At 37.9% G+C, this 18,899-nt stretch overlaps 1 protein-coding gene across 43 annotated transcripts in view; it reads left to right on the forward strand.

The window, feature by feature from the left end:
* The window catches only part of ARPP21 (cAMP regulated phosphoprotein 21), a 468,940-nt gene that overhangs the window by 361,024 nt on the left and 89,017 nt on the right, over positions 1–18,899 (forward strand). For 15 of the 43 annotated variants that reach the window (XM_086846818.1, XM_086846619.1, XM_086846600.1 and 12 more), the window contains 9 exons: positions 3,588–3,756; positions 5,443–5,605; positions 5,994–6,035; positions 6,440–6,475; positions 7,369–7,458; positions 11,514–11,658; positions 12,909–12,987; positions 14,316–14,375; positions 15,285–15,425. In XM_086846818.1, coding sequence (XP_086702944.1) covers positions 5,444–5,605; positions 5,994–6,035; positions 6,440–6,475; positions 7,369–7,458; positions 11,514–11,658; positions 12,909–12,987; positions 14,316–14,375; positions 15,285–15,425 — 755 coding nt within the window. In that variant the 5' untranslated portion in view covers positions 3,588–3,756; position 5,443. Of the gene's footprint in view, positions 1–3,587; positions 3,757–5,405; positions 5,606–5,993; positions 6,036–6,439; positions 6,476–7,368; positions 7,459–11,513; positions 11,659–12,908; positions 12,988–14,315; positions 14,376–15,284; positions 15,426–18,899 lie in introns of all 43 variants that reach the window. The other 28 variants (XM_023919462.2, XM_086846575.1, XM_086846585.1 and 25 more) reach the window with 3 other exon arrangements.

Below are 18,899 nucleotides of genomic sequence, written 5' to 3' on the forward strand. Positions count from 1 at the left end.
TGGCTCATAGATATGGCCATTATCAGCAAGTTTTCAGTAGCAGGACCTATTCAGGCTTTGGAATGACTTTTGTCTCTATGCTTGGCAGATGTATTTGAAGAAAAGCCCTTGGATTTCACTCTGTTAGAGTTCTGTCCTGCCTGCCTCTGTCTGTTTATGGTTAAGAGTGTATACTCTTTGGCCTTAAAGCCTCCTCATCTCCTCTCTGAGAGAGGACCTGTGTGGTACTGGGAGGGAGCATAATAACCTTGGAATGCCTGCTTTGCCATGAGTACCTATGAGGCCATCAAACACCTCCTACATAATACAGAAGGGACTCGCTCACCTGGAGTGGCCTCTGAGGGTTTTGTCAGATGTCTCTCTTGAATTTCAGTTGATGGTAAGCCCTCAGGTGCTCATTGCATGTGGCTTCCTAACATCTTTGCTTGCTTTTCTGTTCTGTTTTTTGACAGTTCTTCTTCTGTGTATAGTTTCTAAACTCTTGCATTAAATTAATTGTATTCCTTCCCACAGACTTTTCTTGGAATTTGCGTGGTATGTGTTGTATGAATGTATGTGACCATTCACGCCTTCTCCCATCCCTTTCTCTTCAAGCTCTGACTGTAATTGTTCAAGCTCAATGGTACCTTCAGCTTCTAAAATGAAAATCCCGTTAAAAGGAAAAGAATTTAAGAAAAAAAACTCAGCATTCCCATCCCACAGTGTATACTGAGCAGCTGGTGCTTATAAATTCTGTACAAACAGATTATGTTTCCATTAAAGTGGATCTACAGATCTACAAGTGACTTGATGGGTCCCTGTATTTTCTGTTGGATTGCTGTATGCAATACTCAAGTTGCCTTAAGGAATTAGGGGCTGAAATTTTGCTGTGAGCTCCTGTAGACTACTAAAATCCAAACAGCCGATGAAATTTTGCTCACTTGCATATCAAGAAGGTGGTTTTTGCCTAGCAACGAGCTTTGTGGTTTCTACCTGAGGATCAAAAACAGAAGTGCATTTGTTCAGCCTTTTGCGTCACTTCGGTACTGAAGGTTTTGACAGTCAAATCATCCCTGACATTTCTGTTGATGCGCAAGAAAGAGAATAATCCTGTATGTTTTTCCATAGCAGTGCTGTCATTGCAGCACTGACAATAGTAAAAAGTACATTCATCACTGGATAACGAGATATCCTGGAAATATACGAGAAACAGAGACATATTTCCAACAAAAATGTCTTGCTTTTAATGGCTATTTTCTGACTGATTCCTTTTTACTATTTATACTTTCCTGATATATTTTATGGAAACTTGAGTCCCTCTGAAAACCCACCCAAACAACCCAAAGTGTATTTTACGTATTGTAGTATGTAAATGATTAGTCATCACTTGTAAATTGCTCAATAAAGGAGAAGAAAATCTATATTAGGAGAAGGTGAAAAGCTCAATTTAATTCCTATATGTCTCACTTCTTGTCTTCTTTTTGTTTCCCAGAAGACAATTATGAATGTTTTCCTTAAAAAATCATCCTAACAGACATTGTTGTTCTGGGTTTGAGGATGGTAGCTGTATGTTGTAAGATTATTTTCCACTTGCTTGTGGTGTTTTCTTGGGGAAATTTATAGATAGCTTTTTTTTGTTTTAATTCAAGATTCTGTGGTGTACATTGCCAGTGATAAATGATGTTGTCTTCAAAAATATTCAACGTAACAGTATGGGGAACTCATTTTATTATGAAATTTGCCTTGGGTAAAGCATGGTAAGATGATGTTGAGCATCTGTGCACAAGACCAAGTCTCTTGCTGCATATGATACCTTTTGGTTGGTTGGTTTGTTGTCTGGTTTTTGTTTTTCTCTGTTTGTTTGTCTTATGAATAATTAATTGACAACAAATGGTCTCACTGGAGAGTTCTGAAAAAAATTTGTGTGTGTTCTGATTTTGATACAGATATCTGTATCTCTCTTAGTTTTGGAGGGTTCTGATTACAACAGTCTATTTCTTGGATGGCTGTTTTCCAGGTGAAACTTCATGCACTGTACTTCCTTGGGATTTTTGGTTTGTGATTGATTTTTGGTTGATTGCCTCTCTGAACCCCTCCCCCATCTCTCTTTTGGAAGTGTGAGGGAAACAGTTAATGGAAGATAGTTATGAGGAAAAGGTTTTGAGTCAGTGGTTTATTCACTCTTTGCTCACTGAGTATTGGCTCCACGAGATACTTTTGCATGTGCTTGAGTACTTGGACATAGCTTTCCATGGTGTTCTTCCACTCCCATTGTGAGCCTGTGTTTGTAATGAGCTAGGATTTCCAAAAATATCCTGCGAGAAATACCAAAAACCTAGTGGGAAGACTTATTTTCTATTACTCTCTACAAATCATTAAATGGTTTGAGGAAAAGGAATAGTTGTGTTTATAAATTTGCAGGATGTCAGTGATAGTTTGCAGAACTGCCTGCTGGTTTCCTCTGTGTGCCAGAGCTCCTGGAGTGAGCACTGGAATATTGTGAAAGACTAAACTCCACTTCTGGCGCAGCAAATTCAGCTCTTTTCACATGGCAAGTTCCAGTCTCCTGACACGTGCTGTATGGGAGTTGCTGCCGTGCACAATGTAAAACTCACTGCAGAAACTAGGAGTCTAATACAATCAAAAAACATGAAAATCATCTCCTGTTACCGTTGCTTGGCTTCCTCCCCCCTCCCCAGCAGAATATGTGCTTTCTGTTCGCTGGTTTTGTGTGTCTGCACTGATTGCTTCAACCATGACTCAGATGCAAGTCTTGAGAAGAGCTGCCTGTTGTATCAAGGCAGTTCAGCACATGGCCATGGCCTATAAATGAGTCCGACTCATCCTAAAATGCTCATTTTCTGTTAAATCAGCTATTCAGCTGGCAAACACAATCCTGATGAACAGCAAAAATTGCATTGCTGAGGCTACTCTTTCTTCAGGTTTATTTCTCCAACCATAACCTGGAAATCTCATTTTTCCTCCTCACAAAATGCTTCAGAAATTTTTATTTTTGGTGGATGTTCAGGCAGTAGGATTTCTTCCTCCTCTTCCTCCTCCCATTCTGAATCGCGTCAGCTTCTATTCAGCTTATTAAATGAGCATCTCAATTCACTAGCCTGGTAAAGCAGGTCACTTTCTAAAAGCACCCACCTAGATATTTTTTCAGTAGTGCTTGACTGTTGAAGTTTTAACTGGAGCAGAAGCCATAGTTAAAAAGCAGGCAAATCTTTTCTCTTCATCCCCTCATTGATTTCTGTTGAAGCAAACAGATGAGCTTATATATAAATATGTATATATGCTTTTTTTTTAATGAAAAGTGCTGGAATTCGCTAAAAAAGGTTAAAATTGAAATGAGTAATCTTCAGTGCATAATGCAATTGTTAATTTTAGCTCCTTGCGTAGGAGCTGTTATGACTTGAACAGCCGGCTCTAGCCTTCATTAGAGAAGAAGCAGGCAGTTTTGAGACAGGTGGAGCTGGATCAAGCTGTGAAAGTGACTTGCTGGAAACTGGTCATTAGTGTTAGAAATTTTGTCCTATCCGTTGCATCCCTTCCTTGTGCCATGATCATTGCCAGTCTTACTTATTTTTTTTTGTCTTTTCCAGGTTGGCTATGATGCGTCAAGCTCTCGGAAGGACCGGCATGGAGATTGGCACTCTGAACTGTTAATGGGGACATGGGACTCACGTTGCCATTGATCATTTGTGTGGACTTAACCAGCAAAGACCAACAGAAGACGCTAGAAAGGCAGTTGGAATTATAGCAGTTTTTCAGGTAAACGGCTTCTTTGGTGCAGCTGATCCCAGTGTTGTTGTTTTTGTGAGCACTCTGTAAGCATGTAGATGAGCTGCAGGTTGATCTGCTCATGAGGAGCTTGTGCATGCATGTGCATTTCTTGATGAAAATCCTTATCAGATTAAGGGTTATTTTACAGACCAGTAAAAAAGGTCTTGGCACCCACTGTGTTTTGAATTTTCATCGAAATGGTTCAAGTTTCAGTTGTAACTGCAGAATAGCTAAAATCATCGGCCTTCTTGGGGAGAGCGGTGGGAGAAAGGAGAATCACAAATTAGCTCACAGTAAGGCAAGTCAAGCTTCAGGTTAGTTTCATATTCCGTTCAGTTTGTTTATGAACATTATGGCTTGATTTCTTGTGAAATTCACAGTTCTTCACAAACAGTAAGATTATATAGGAAATTTTATTTGCTTACAGTGCGAAACAAAAGCAGAAACTGGAAGAAGTAAGTGTTTATAACCCAGTATGCCTTAGATTTTTTTCTCTTAAAACATGTCTTTAAAAAAAAAAAGGTAAGTTATACTGGTTCCGTTGAGCATCTAATTTCAAACTGTAAAAAGAAAGGTGGCAAAGTGTGATTTTGCTTCATAGCTGCCTTTTCACTCTTGAGAAGTGGCAATGTGTTGCAAAAGACCCTTCCTGAAATAACTTCATATTTCAAATACGGTTGTTTTTCTTGAAGATGCTTCTTAAGCCAAATGGATGGGGAAAGGAAAGTTAAATTATTCATGAGTCTCCTTTGACAATTGATCAGTGGGGGAGTCTTCAGGAGGGAGCTGGGGGCAGAGAAAGAGAGAGAAAAGAATAATAGGCTTTAACTCTGAAAAGCCTTTAAAGCTTCTGTACAACAACCCCATTGTAAGCTGAGAGTAAATGCAGTTCAGTTGAGATTTCTTCATTAGAATTACCTGCCAAGGGCTTTCTGTACAATTTTCCTAGTACTCAAGAGTGACATGTTTTGGGAAAAGGCTTAAGGTTTTAATAATGGAGCTGTTGGTTTGATCCCTGAAAATGTTGACCCTGAGAGCTTTATTGACAAATTTAAAGTTAATACTTATCTTTGAATTATCATCTCTTAAAAAAAAAAGATAAATATATATTTATGGTGGATGTAAGTACCATGGCTTCTTCTATGCATAAAACCTACAGCTGACTACTAAAAACAGTGTTCTTGCTCTGGTTTGGTTTTTATTTCTGTTTGGTTATTTTTTATTAAAAGGAAAAAAGAAATAGAGGAGGGGAACATTGAGATGCCAGAGAACTAGAATTGGTCCTTTTTGCCTGATACCATTGAGCTTTGTGGTAGAGAGTCCTTCACTGTCCCTGCCTGAACTTTGTCAGTCCTGGGGGCTGGGCTAGGGAGTCACAGGACCTTACCTTAAATCTGCTCTCCACAAAGACTGTTCAGATCTGCTTGCTTAACCTGACACAATTCTGCTGTTACCCAATATTGTTGATTGAGTGCATTTCTTCATCTGGGACATACATAGTTTTCCACTCCTGAGCTGCTCATTTTGGTTTGTTTATCAAAGGAAATGAAATTGGGAATTAAAAGGAAAAAATAAATTTCACTCCCAATGTTGTTTTTTTTTGTGTGTATTTGTGTTGTGGTATCTTGACCTTTCAGGTCACCAAATCTTGTTATTTTAATTTCTGTCTGGAAGAATGTCTGAGCAAGGTAAATTGAACCAGGAGACAGCAGAGGAAGCTGCAAAAGAGCAGGAGACTGCCATCTCTGAAGCCAGCCCAGACAACTGTGTTCTTAATAAATCTGAAAGCTCAGAAGTAGAGGAGGAGAAGCTCAGTGATTCCAAGACAGAGCTGCAGGTAAGACAGGCAGAGTGAATGGGCGTGTTAAATATCAATGTGTTACCATTGCTTTTCCATTTCTTTGAGCTCTTCATTGCCTACATTTCCCCTGTTTTTTCTTATGATTTGGAGACTGTTTCTATTTTTATATTTATTTATTTATTTGCTTTAGGTTCTTTTATTTCACTATAAAATAAATGCTGTTGTTTGTTATACCTTTCAAGCTCTTTAGGCTGCTGTCCATGTTATTACTTTTTCTGAGAAGTTAATTTCTAGACATCTGTTTTAAAGCTTGGTGAGATATTTGACTGTTTTCCCTCTTTGGGGATTTAGAAAACTACCTTGATCTCATGAATTTACAGGTAATACTAATGAATAATTACTTAATGTGTGGTTTGGTTTGTAGGTGTTACTGCCAACAAAAAGTTGTTATGCAAAGCCTAAGAAGGTAATTTGATAAGAAGACTTTATCGGATGAGGGGTTTTTAATCCTTTTTGCTCAATCGAATAAAAAAATAAAGGGGGAGACCACAATTTAAGAGGATTTTGGAGAGGGGGAGCATTTACTTAAGTATACCTTTTCTTACATTTTTATTATATGCAAAATTACAGAGCACTGTGTAGTGTTTTTTCTTGTTTTTACTTGTTTGTAAAATGAATGAAAATTAGCAGAGATGATTCTTGGTTTTCCCTGCTTTCCAAACTGGGTTTGGGGAAGTTGCTTTTGAAGTCAGCAACTGATTTAAAACATCAGTTAGAAGTCATTTAAAAAAGTCTGTTTATGGGTAATGCTCTCATCATGCCCACTATCCACTGAAGTGATAACTACTTCTCTTTTTTTGCTGTACCCAGAAACGAGGTTCTAATCAGCAGAAAAAGAAATCCAAGGTAAGGGTCCATCTCTGGAGTTGCATGGCACAAGAGTATGAAGAATTTCAGTTAAATGTCTGTCTACAATCAAAATTGCATTCTTTCATCACTTGTCTGGTTGAGCTTTTTTGTTTGTGTTGTGGGTTTTTTCTTGCCCCCTACTCCATTCTTCAGAAAAGGCAGAGAACTGCCTCTAGATATAATGTGTCAGGCATCCCTTTATCCATCATAATTTTAAGCTGCTAGGCTTGCTGTGTCCTTGTGTTAGACAGCATGTGCGCTTCTATGCACCACTGGAAAAGGAAAACGTTCACTCCTTTTGCTTTAGTAATCAATGTTTCTTTTTGAATTTTTTTTTACTGGAATAATCTTGACATAAACAAACTGACTGACTAGCTCCCTAAGGGGGGAATGGGTGGGGGGAAGGTGCAGGAAGAAACTTCTAGAAACAAAAACCTAAAAAACTTCTTTTAATTTTTCAAGTTCAGATCTGTAATACACGCACATCTTATTGTCTGTGTTTCTTGGATATAATACTACTAGAAGGAGGGGAGGGACTCCCAGAACAAACAATAAAATCCCCAAACCAAATGACAAAAGGAACCCTTGAGTTTATATTAAATTGCTTTCTGTATTGGAGTATCTGTTCTTTGCTGTTACAATTTTTGGTGGAAGTGAGTGAACTGTAGCTGAAATGATAAAAGCAAAAAGAAACCTACCACCTTCCCTGTATGGCAGATGTCTTGCTGTGTAGAAACCTTTTTTATCCATGTCCAAGGCAAATGCATTTGTTTGGACTGGGTGGGTAATAGTTTTCTGGGATATTTGGGAGCAGCTGATGTGGGCAGCTTATGTGGCTTGGGGTCAGTAGTAGTGTTTTCTGTTTTGTTCTCTCTCTTTCTCTTATTCAGTCAGGAGCTAAGGGAAAACTCGTGCGAAGTCTTGCTGTGTGTGAAGAGTCATCCCCTCGCCCGGGAGCAGAAAATCTTCATGACAACCAGGTACACTTGCAATCATTGCTGTTAGCTGCATGGTTGACCTCCATCTTCAGTTGCATGATTGTGTTACTTAATCGGGCATTTAACAATGTCTTTCTTGGGGGAAAAATTACATCCAACAATGAACATGTTTTTATGGAGTTACTGGTTTAGCGTGAACTTTAATTTGAAATACTAGTTTTATACTATATCACAGGGTGTTGTTTGCTTTTTTTTCCAGACCCCCTGAAAATTTCAGCAAATGGAAAAGAATTCAAAAGAATTCAGATTTTAAAATTTCAAAAAATAATAACTATCAAAAAGAATATTAATATGTTCTTTTCTCTAAGGCTATCTCTTTTGAGGCTGCACCAAATACAGTTACGAATATGCTCTGATTGGTGGTTTCTCTAAGACTTCAGTTCATATCAGTGTCCCCCTTCACATAAAATTCTAAGGTCCTTTGCTCTCTAAAATACCTTGGTAGAACCAAGGATGCCTCCTACTGAGTGGCATTTGTTTTTTAAATTCTCGGTGTAAATTAAACTATATCAAAAACAATGTATTTGAGTTTATCTGTACTGGTAGTGTTGCATTCCCAGCAGCTGCTAGAGTTCTGTCCTCTGCACTCCTCACCTCAGACAGTAACACTGGTGGAAGTCATTGTAGACTAACTTCAAAAAGTACTCCAAAAAGCAAAAGTTAAGCCTCAATTACTCCTCTTTGCTTGCCTAGTGAGAGCAAGGCTTAAAAAATCCCAGCTAGCTAAACTAACTAAAACTCAAAATATGATGAACACTGCCTATAATTTATGAGATGTTTATGTGCAACTGAAATCAGCCATCGAGAGAGCTTGAGTAAGTGGCTTCTTGTGAGCTTAGCACAAAAATAAAAAATGACATTTAAGTGTACTTTCTCACTGTTTCTATTGACTTGAAACAAATCTGCTCCTCTTAGCTCATAAGTAAGGAGAGGTTTTTCTATTTTTTTAATTTTATTGAAAGACCAAAAACCAAGTTGTTTAGCAGCAGGACATTTACATGTTCTACTGCTCTACAATGATGCTTATGCAGTAGTGGGCAGGTTATTTTATCAGTTGTTCTGTTGTAGGTAGACGCTTTTCGCTTGACTTGCATTACTCAAAATATGTGGCTTTTGTTCCAATTCTGTTTGTATTTTCTATTGTTTAATGGAGAATGAAAAGGAGAACAGTACAAAGAGATTGTATTAAGCATTGCTGGTAGTTTATAATGTACTGCACAGGACCTGTACTAAACTACAGAGAGACTGGCAGGTGTTGAGGCAAAACCCGATCCTTACACCAGGCAGAGGAGGGGTTCCTGTTTCACACAGCCTCTGGTCTTACCTACTGACCAGCCTCAGCAAAGATTTCTTTTACCACCTTAAAATATTTATGGGAGATTAAATGTCTTCCTTGACCCCAGCACGTTTTCTAAGGAAGCAATTGGCTTGTGTAATTAATTTGATAGGAATTGCCCTGTTGCTCTTGCTGACCCTTTACTAATGAATGTGGCTCAGCTTTGCCATGGAAAGCTGGACCTGCAGGCACCTCCTTGGGCTGGCTGAAGGATACAGGAAGTTTTGTGCCAACCAAATTGTTTTGCTTTCACTTTAGAGGAGAAGTAGCTTATTTTTGGTTTGGAATTATTTTTTATTAATTTTTATTTTATCTTAATGGTTTATAAACCACAGGGAATTAATTTTCAGAGAATGTACGGTACCTTGCCAGAACTACTGAGTATGGATTGTACTGCAGACTTGATGTTTGTACTTATATTTGAATACTTGCCTTCATTTTCCTGTATAAGGAAAAAACTTGTTTACCTGTATTACTTGATCTTGAGTGCTTATCCAATGGTTCACTATGTCCTTACTTAAAAGAAATGTTGCCTTTAATGTTATACTATAGACCAAGAAGTGTATTATTGCAATTTGAAAATCTATTTTGTTGTTCACTATACTTGTATCAATGTATTTATTAACATTGTATTTTATTATTGAGAAAAATCAATAAAAATCTAAGAAAATACACAATAGCTTGCTTTCACGACTCTACAGCCCTTTTGTGTGTTTTTTCTAGCACAAATACATGAGTATTACGTTACATGTAAAACAGTATTTACTCTATGTTCATATATGTGCTTTTCTGTAAAGTCTGTCATTTCCATAAGTGCATTTTTAAGAACCACTGTGAATTAATATTCCAGGATTAATATCCTGGGAACAACGTGGCCAGTTACATTTTTCTCCTGTTGAAATGCTAGCAGCACAGTCATTCTGCTCTGGGCAGGGCATGGAATCAAGTTATCCTTTGGGGTCATTTGGCAATGGTTGATCCAAAGTTTGTTGCTTGAATGAGAAATCAAACTCCCATTAGTAGTGAAAGAAAGCAGGCATAGCATTAGTTCTCTGAGCAAACTGAGCAATTTAGGGAACATTTCTCAATGTATCCTTACCTCAAATGACCAGGAATTCCCACTCTTTCCCTCTGTAGGCTCAGGTTTTGGGTAAGACTGTCGGCTGAAACTAGCAGAAGTAGGGATTAAGGGTGGTAGGTCAAGTTAAATTTTGGGTCCAGGTCTTTGTTTCTCTTTTACAGTGCTTTCCATCTCACTTCTTTGTGCCACATTCAAATCTCACAAAAAGTCAATAATGATTAAGCTGAGAAGTTACCAATTTCTGTCTTAATGTGGCATGTTTCTGCTGATACCTTGTTTTGTTAGGATCTTGTCTTACATGTCTTGTGATGGCTGATCTGTAATTCTTTAAAGAATTCAGAAACCTAAAATTTGTAATAATTACTGGAAACGTCTTTTGAATTCATAATGGTTGCTTAAAAACACACCCCTGACTTTAAAATATTCTACTGATCTTTTGGTATGCTAATATTATTTGAAAAATAGTGAAGGAAGGGAACTTACTAGCATTCAAGAAACTCCAAAATTCTCAAATATTGGTGAATTAGGTTTTCATTAACATGATGTCAAGTTATCAGGCATGCAAGGACTCTATTCTATTAAAGAAAGCTGCTTTACCAGGGAGTTTTGTGACAGCTTTCTTCAAATGTGCTTTTTTACACTACTTAAGCATATAGTTTTTTTTTCTTTAAAAGAATAAAACACAGAAGTATATACTTCCTTCAGTTTTGTCCAACCAGATTAGGATTTCTTGAAATATGTAAATTATGTCCTGGTAAAAAGAAAACAATTTGAGTTTTGTTAAAACAAAGCCAGTATAAAGTTATGTCTTGAGCAGGGAAAGCAACTTCTTTAAAGAAAATTAGAAAATGCAATCCAGCTTGAATTCCAAGTTTTTATTAACTTTTTTAAAGCTGAAGCCTGTTTCAAAGGGAAACGAAGTCTCCAAAATACTGAATTTTTGAGGGTAAAATTTGTGATGCCTTAGGGAAGTTTGCTTACTAAAACATCCTTAAAAAATCACAGGGCGTATTTCCTCCCTTTTGCGAAAGACACATCTGCATATGTCTTGAGCTATTAATTACCTGATAAGTTAGTAAACCCTCTTGTATACAATGGAGTATAAAATTTGCTGGCACTCTTCTACTATTAGAGCCAGAAAACTCCATCTACCCGATACTGCACTTATATGTGAAAAAAAATGCATATCAACCTGCAGACTTTCTAGTGAAAGGAAAAAAAGCTTTATTTTTCAGATATCTATCCATTAATCGTCACTGAACATATGTAGTATTAAATTATTGAATTAAGAAAGGCCATATGAAATGTATTTCATGATTCTGAAAAGTCTTAAAGGAGAACTACTGAAGCATAGAATAATGTAGTCCCCTTAGTAGAGGTAGCCTAAATTTTATAATATTCAAAATATTAGAGAAGAAATGCCTACTGACCACTAGAATTTGGCCTCTAACATGTTGTCACTCTCCTGGCTAAAAAATGCCACGTTTCAAATAGGAAAGAAATGTATCTGGCTTCAACTTTTCTAGCTACACATAGTTTAATTCCAATATCTGCAGGTTGGAAGCCATGGGAAGCACACTGAATCTGGCCCATAATTTATCTATCTTTTTTCCTCAACAGGAATCAATCCAACTACAGCTTTCAAGTTTTCCTAGCTTGCAAGAAGAAGATAAATCTAGTAAAGATGACTCCGAGAAAGAAAAAGAGAAGGATAAAAATAAAGATAAAAACAGTGAAAAAAGCAAGATCAGAATGCTATCAAAAGGTGAACTTAAAATATTTAAATTACTATAATTATCATTGTAGAAAGGATTGTGCATTTTTTAAAAGGATCTCTTTCTTTACTTGTGTAAATATACACAGTAGAAGTGTTTTCATACATTGAGAAAATTCAGAACCTCAAATGTGTATGCATAAGCATGTTTTTCATACAAACATCAGGCTTTAAAGAGAAGAAACCTTCCAAACTGAGGCCTTTTATAAGATTTTATTTGTTTTCTTTAATGTAAAAATGATGTTTTGAATGCTTAACCATGTTGGCATAAACACATAAATACATAAATATGTGTGATCGCATAATAAGTGTATATAGTGCATAAGACATTTATACTCTTTTATCTAGATTAATGATAATATATTGGCATGTAACTTTTGCAGTGTAGGCAGTAGAGAGTAATCCTCTTCAGTATTGCTTCTCTCTCGTGGATAATTTATCTTAAATGCTGTAAGGAAATTCATCCATGACATTTAACCTGCATTGCTATCTTCTATTACCACCTACCAAGACTTCTTCAGGAAAGATGTTCTCTCTAAATTTGGTATTGCTTTTTAAAATATTTTTATTAATCCATGGTATAAAGTTGCATTGTAATCTCCCAAAAATAATCATTGCCTACCTGGGTGTGGATCTGCAGCTGGTGTGAATTGTCATTTGGCTTCAATGGAGCTCTCACAGTTCACGCCAACTTGAGAATCTGTGTGTACATTTGAGTCAGGAGATAATGCTGGAAAATTAATTCTGGCTACTGTCACGCATCCCTATTACCTGCCTACTCCCAGGTGTCATTGGATCTCAGTCTTTTAATGCAAATTGAGTTCCCACTGGCATGATTCCTCATTTGCTGAGTGTACAGCATTTATTAAGTGACGCAGAGAGACATTGATGAATAAAACTTTTCTTTCCTCATTTTGAAATGTTTTTTTAATGGTTTAAATGAAGAGCTCGGTAGGGTCTTGAATGGCATTGAAGCTTTCTGTGTTTTTATATGACCAGCAGTTTCTGTTAATGTTTAGTTTTGATGCTGTGTTCTCATTGGAGTTGTACAGAGGAACACTGAGTGTCCACCTGATGCTTCAGAATATATATCTTTCTTGGCTGAACTCCAAATGACTATTTTCTTTCAGAGCATATTCTTTCAGATTGGTGTTGGAAAATGGGTTTTGATTTATAGCATAGGTAATCGGAACTGTTGAAATTAAATAAATGAATGGAGGCTGTTTATTTTTATTTTTCAGATTGCAGTCAAGAGTATACAGACTCAACAGGCATAGATTTGCATGAGTTTCTCATTAACACATTAAAGAATAACCCCAGGTAGGTATTTCCTGTGTTACAGCTGACATTCCTGAAATTATAGTTGGCAGTCTGCAACTTCTCATAACTGTACACTGTGTTTTATTTGTTCTGGAGATGGTTGTGAGGGAAAATGTAAACGAGGTAGGCTGTTAACTGAGAAAAATGCTATAAAAAGTCATCAACTTCTACTTCCCCATCCAGTCACCCATTGCTTAATGTCACTTTCGCTAACATCTGGTCTTTGTCCTTACCTTCTTTTATACAGCTCCACGTGGTGATTGCAATAATATATTATAACTATTGCGGTTGGAGATTTGTATATGAATATAAAGTAGCTTTCTTCTAGCAATGCTGCACACAATTAAAATCCTGTGCTCAGTGCCAAATTCTGCTCTCAATATTCCCATAGTTTTCATCTGGAGCTACAAGCCCATCTCATCATTAAATTTGCCTCTAAACATCCAAGGAAAGATCTGTAACACTTTTATACACTGTGATTTTCAATGCTCATTTCATTTAAATGTGTTAAATAGGTACCGTGTAATTCTGCAGTTATTCCCAGGAGAACTAGGAATAATTGGGTACCTAACAGCTTGCATAACCCCTTGTACAGATGATGGAAGGTCCTTCAATTGCTTTATCTGTGCAAAATAAGAAAGTTCAAAAGAACTAAGGAATGATGAGACTCTGTCCAGCTTAGAAATGTGTGGAAATATGCCAGGGAAACTTCTGAATCTTTTTTTTTTGACAAGGGAGGAGAGGGAAAAGGAACATCTGAGACCTTCCAGTGAAAACCAGAGCATTTTGCCAAAGAAGTACTGTGGCATTGCCTCCTGGGAACCACAGTTCAAAGGTGGTGGTCTCCATTATGCTCTCTAACTAGATTAGATGTGTCCAGCTTTCTTGCAGCAGATCAATGCCTTGTGGAAGATATGTCTCAGGAACAATGTTGAAAATTTCTGTGGGTAGCAGCTCTTCTTGTGAAAGATCTAGCTTAGGTGGAAATCTCATTTTCCATCAAAAAAGGGTGAAAAAAGACCAAAGCTATCCATAGCAGTGAGAGTCTTTCTATGCAATGCATTGATTGAAGCTTGTTTTGGCTGGAAGCACTCTCAGGCTATAGTTGAGCTCATGGAAGAGTGAAATCTATATGTCAATGAAGGTGCAGAAAAGCAAGGTTTAGTCTTTTGCAGATGATCCAAGGTAAAAAAAGGCAAGTTTCGTTTTTAATCAAGATGACTGACAACACTTGCAAAATAGCCCTACAAACATTGTTATATGAATATTTTCCTCTAAAATGTCTATTCATAGTTGATGGTGAAAATCCTTGCATTTCTCTTTGACAGGGACAGAATGATACTCTTGAAAATGGAACAGGAAATTATTGATTTTATTAGTGACAACAAGTAAGTTGGGTTTCACACTTGGTTTATTAAGTCATGTGCATGGGTTGCAGTGAGGGTCGTGCAAGGGATAGACTCAGATGGACCACAGTGCTCCTGAGGGCTGTTACTGGCACACTGCAAGAGCAGGCTTCTATTACCTGCCACGTGGTGGAACTGCTTAAAATAAAGTAGATGTAAATGAAAACCTTTTGCTTTTCATTGTGTTGTAATTGCACTGGCTCTGTGCATATAGATCCAAAAATATAATTAAAGCTTTTAGTGTAGAGGATAATCAAATTTGTTATCTCATGGCTTTTCCTTTGTGCTGTGTTATTCTAATGTGTTGGAAAATAAAATTAAACTTAGGTGGAGGGATTCTTGCTACTATATGGCCTTTATAATAAGATAGCCCTGCAGCTTTAAAAATAGAGAGTCAGAATAGCAGCAGAGGAAAAAATTATGCTGACGGCAAATAACCATTTTGTCAGTAATAAAGGAAAAACGGAGTGTTTGCCAAACTAGATCTTTCCAGAATTGCCCTGCATCTGACCTTTGGGAGAAAGGCAGAAAGCTGTTGCCAGTGTCTCAGCAAATCTGTAGGATTGGTTGTGTAGGGAGCATGAGTGCGTGTGGGGGATTGGGGGATGAGTTCTTCCCAACACACAGAATACTGACTGGGTACTGTGAAGCATGAGCTTTGTTTGTATGAATGTTGCACATGGAAGTGTACTTATTAGAAATTCTAAAATTAATTCCTTTTTTTCTTTCTTTTCAGCCTTTCTGTAGCAAACATTTATATGTAAATGCATAAAGGAGAAGTTTTCAGTGAGATTTCTGTCCACTGAATTGTTAAATGTATTGCTGTTTTCATTTATTTATAGCTTAGAGGGAAATGTAATTGTCAATGCTATTTGTTTCTTTTGTTTTTAGTAATCACTATAAAAAGTTCCCTCAGATGTCGTCGTATCAGAGGATGCTAGTGCACAGAGTGGCAGCTTATTTTGGAATGGATCATAATGTGGATCAGACTGGAAAATCTGTAATTATCAACAAGACCAGCAATACAAGAATGTAAGTAATAGCACTGTTGTGTTTTTTCTTGTTCCCTTTCTCAAGACAGGAGCTGGTTTGTACCATGACTGCGTGGTGTAATTATTTTATATATATAAATTTTTATTTGTTTTTGTATCAGCAGTGAATGCTTTTTATTGTTTTCTAGGTTGGGAAGGGAAGACAGGGCTCTCATGGTGAGGTTATCTAAGGCTATAAAGATACATGAGGAGAAGTCAACCTAACTGCTCTTTTGCAAGAAAGCAGGGTATCTTGGAATGTTAATTTTCCTGATTCCTTAGTGCCACCACTTTGCTTCAGGAGTGAGCTTGTTTCTTTGCAAGTCACCTGATACCGTACAATTGCATCCTGAACAGCCCAAACGTATTTGGAAGATGAACTTTTTCCTTGTTCTGGCTCTGCCTGCTTCAAGAGTCATTTTCTGCCCAGCCTGATTATTTAAGATTTGGTTTCCCTCCACCACCTGCCACCATTCATTCCCTTTTCTTCTCCTCCCATCTTTTATTTTCCCTTCAGATCTCACTATTTGACTACAGTGTTTCTGTGAAATACAAATTCCTTCTGGTGGTTCAAGTGCATCGCAAAATTCCTGTCAGGTTAAGCCTGTGCTGGCTTAAGATCTGTAGGCTTCTTCATGAACTGGTTAAAGCTGTATAAGCTAAAACTGTATAAAGCTAACCAAAACTCGGTATGAGCTGTGGCAATGTGTCTACACCTAATCACCATTGCTTTTCCTGCCAAGTGCCATGTGCAATAAACATAACCTTTCTATCCCCCTCTACCTATAAACTACATAATGAAGAGGAAGTAATTACAACTGGGTAATGAAGTCATGGTATCTGGTATTGGAACAGGAAAGCCCCATTTGAAAATTGTGTACTTCCTGTATTCAATTAGTAGGAGAAATCTAAACATTTGTATCATTTATATATCCAGTAGCTAGGCGATTTATTTATATCTAGTTGCAGAGAGCATTTTTTTAATGTTATTAACTTCTCCTGTAGAAGGATGGAAGGACTTGGGAATGGTGCTGTGCAGGGCTGGGAGTTGGACTCAGTGATGCTTGTGAGTCCCTTCCAACTCAGCTTATTCTGTGACTACCTAATTTTGCAAGATCAATACACACTGGTATTTGCTATTTCACGGAGACCTAAAAGTCTTCCAAGTGATTGTAATAAATTTAAGATAACGGGAAATTTATTTTAGAACCTTTTCCTGGGCTGTCCCTGAGATACTTGGAGATCTGTGAAACAGCTCATGGGCATTACTGTTTTTCAAGGTTTGAGTAAAGCATGCACTAACAGTTTGATTTTCAGAAGTCAAGAGAATTACAGTAGCTAGATAAAACACTCAAGCTGCAAAGGCTTAGCCTCAGGGTCTGATAATACCTGCCCCTGAAAGAGCTATCTTTGGTTCTGAATAAGAAAAAGCTTGGTATGCAGCAATCTGGTGTTCAATTTTGAGCTGGAAATGAGTCCCCTCTTAAACAAAACACAGTCAATCATATTTTAATGCTCTTTAAGCATTCCTCTGTCTTTTATAGTCCTCCTTTTTCCCTCACATCTATGTCATTGATGTAGCACCAGCTGCTACAGATCTTTCCTCACAGCATTGCCTTCTGGTTGACTTGATAATAGAATAATACTAACACATTAATACCTGTAAATGCCTTGCTCTGTTGTGTGGCTTTCATCTCAGAGATGGGCAGCACCAGAAGCACTGTTGGAAATGCTTACATGGTGCTTCTGGAGAGGTCACTGAAGCCTTCTTCAACAGTCAGAGCTTTTTCTGAGTGCTTTGGTGAAGCTGTGGCTCCATGCATGGTGGCAGTGAGCAAGCAAGGCTATTTTCTAGGTTTGAACTGCCCTTCCTGCAAGCTCAGCTGGCAGGATGTTGTAGGGATGCACCAGACCGAATGGCCTTTTCAGCTGTGGTCTTGCAGGCTGGAGGTGAGGCCATTGAAAAATGCTGCTGACACCATTCCTGTCTAGATAGTCCAGAAATAAATGCAGGGCTTTGCTGTTCTGTTGACTGTAAGTAAAGCTGTTTTGTAAGCACCACATGAGCCACAAGCTGATGATTTCTTCCCTCTTCAGTGATTTGGTGGTAGGTAACTGGATTATATGAAGCTCATATTGCCTTGTGGTTCTTCCAGTGTGTTATTTACATTATTTTGATATTACCATAAAATAAAGCTTTTGTGAAGTGGCTGTTTCTTTTCATAACTGGAGGAGATGGCATGTTTTTTTAAAACGTCCCTGGCTCTGACAGAAAATAGTTTGTTATTATCTACCATGAATAAGGGCTGATGAGATTTTATTATCCTCAGCAAATATTGTATAAGTTCCACATCTGAAAGCATCCAATGTGATTTCATATGTTCAGCATTTCACTGCTCTCAGAGGAGACAGTTTTGTGCAGTTTCAAATCAACACCAAATACTGGGAATGTGTTGACTCTATTAATTACTGCTTGGACAGTATCCAGAATACCGGAGAATCTGAAGAGCGTCTGAAACGCGGTTCAGTGTGGTTATGTTGTGCTGTAAGCCTAAGCCTTGATAGCTTTATGTGGCTTTCTGGGGAGGCCCCACAGACAGATGTCCTGAAGATTTTCATTTTGGCAATAAATTATCTCTTCATGGCATGTTGTTTCCAAACTACTTTAGCCACTACTGTAGAGAGAGAAGAATATTCTTGCGTAATCTGCAATTCATAAATTCTGCACTGGCTGTGACTTACGTGTGCTTGTTTGAGAGGAGCATTTGACTCTGCAGTGTTGCCCTGTGGGCTGGAATAAGCACCTTGTGTTTATTCCTTTAGCTGAGTGAGGGTTCATGTCACACCTCTGCTCCTGCTTGCAGGTGATGAGCTCTTCCCTGGCTCCAGGCAGTGAGGTGCGTTTATCCTGTTCAGCAAAGACCTCCCTTGCTCGCTGCCTGCAGGTGCTTGGAGGTACAAGTGTCAAAAGAGTTACTGGTTTTGAGGTGAAAGGGCTGGCTGGAAAACTCTGGTATCAACGTTCCTTACAGGTGCCTCAGAAAGGAAGGACTAGTGTGTGTCAGTCAGGGGATGAGCCTGTGAATGGAGCAGATGGGGACATTGCTGTACTTCCATCAGCTGGCTCTCTTAGGGCAGCGTGGATCCACTTTAACGTACCTATGCCTGTAAAGTACCTAATTTACAGAGGTTTGGAATATGAGAAAGTGTTTATTGAAGAAATTGTAGCTGGAAGGAAGGCTGCAACTTCTCTGTTCATCCATGCTGCTTTACATGGAGGGGGAAAAAAGGGTGGTAGAAAATTCTTTGGGATCTGAACCTCTGGGAGTGCAATCCTGCAGCTTTCATGAGCTCTCAGTGAAGTTTCTCTTAAAAATACAGTCAGACAATAGTGGCAAATTTTCAGACTGAAGAGTATTTATAATGAAGACCTTACTCTAAGAATCTAAGATGCCTTTTCTTTTTCTATAATTTT

This window comes from Cyanistes caeruleus, chromosome 1 (genome assembly GCF_971803275.1).
Source record: "Cyanistes caeruleus chromosome 1, bCyaCae1.hap1.1, whole genome shotgun sequence".
NCBI classification, from domain to species: Eukaryota; Metazoa; Chordata; class Aves; order Passeriformes; family Paridae; genus Cyanistes; species Cyanistes caeruleus.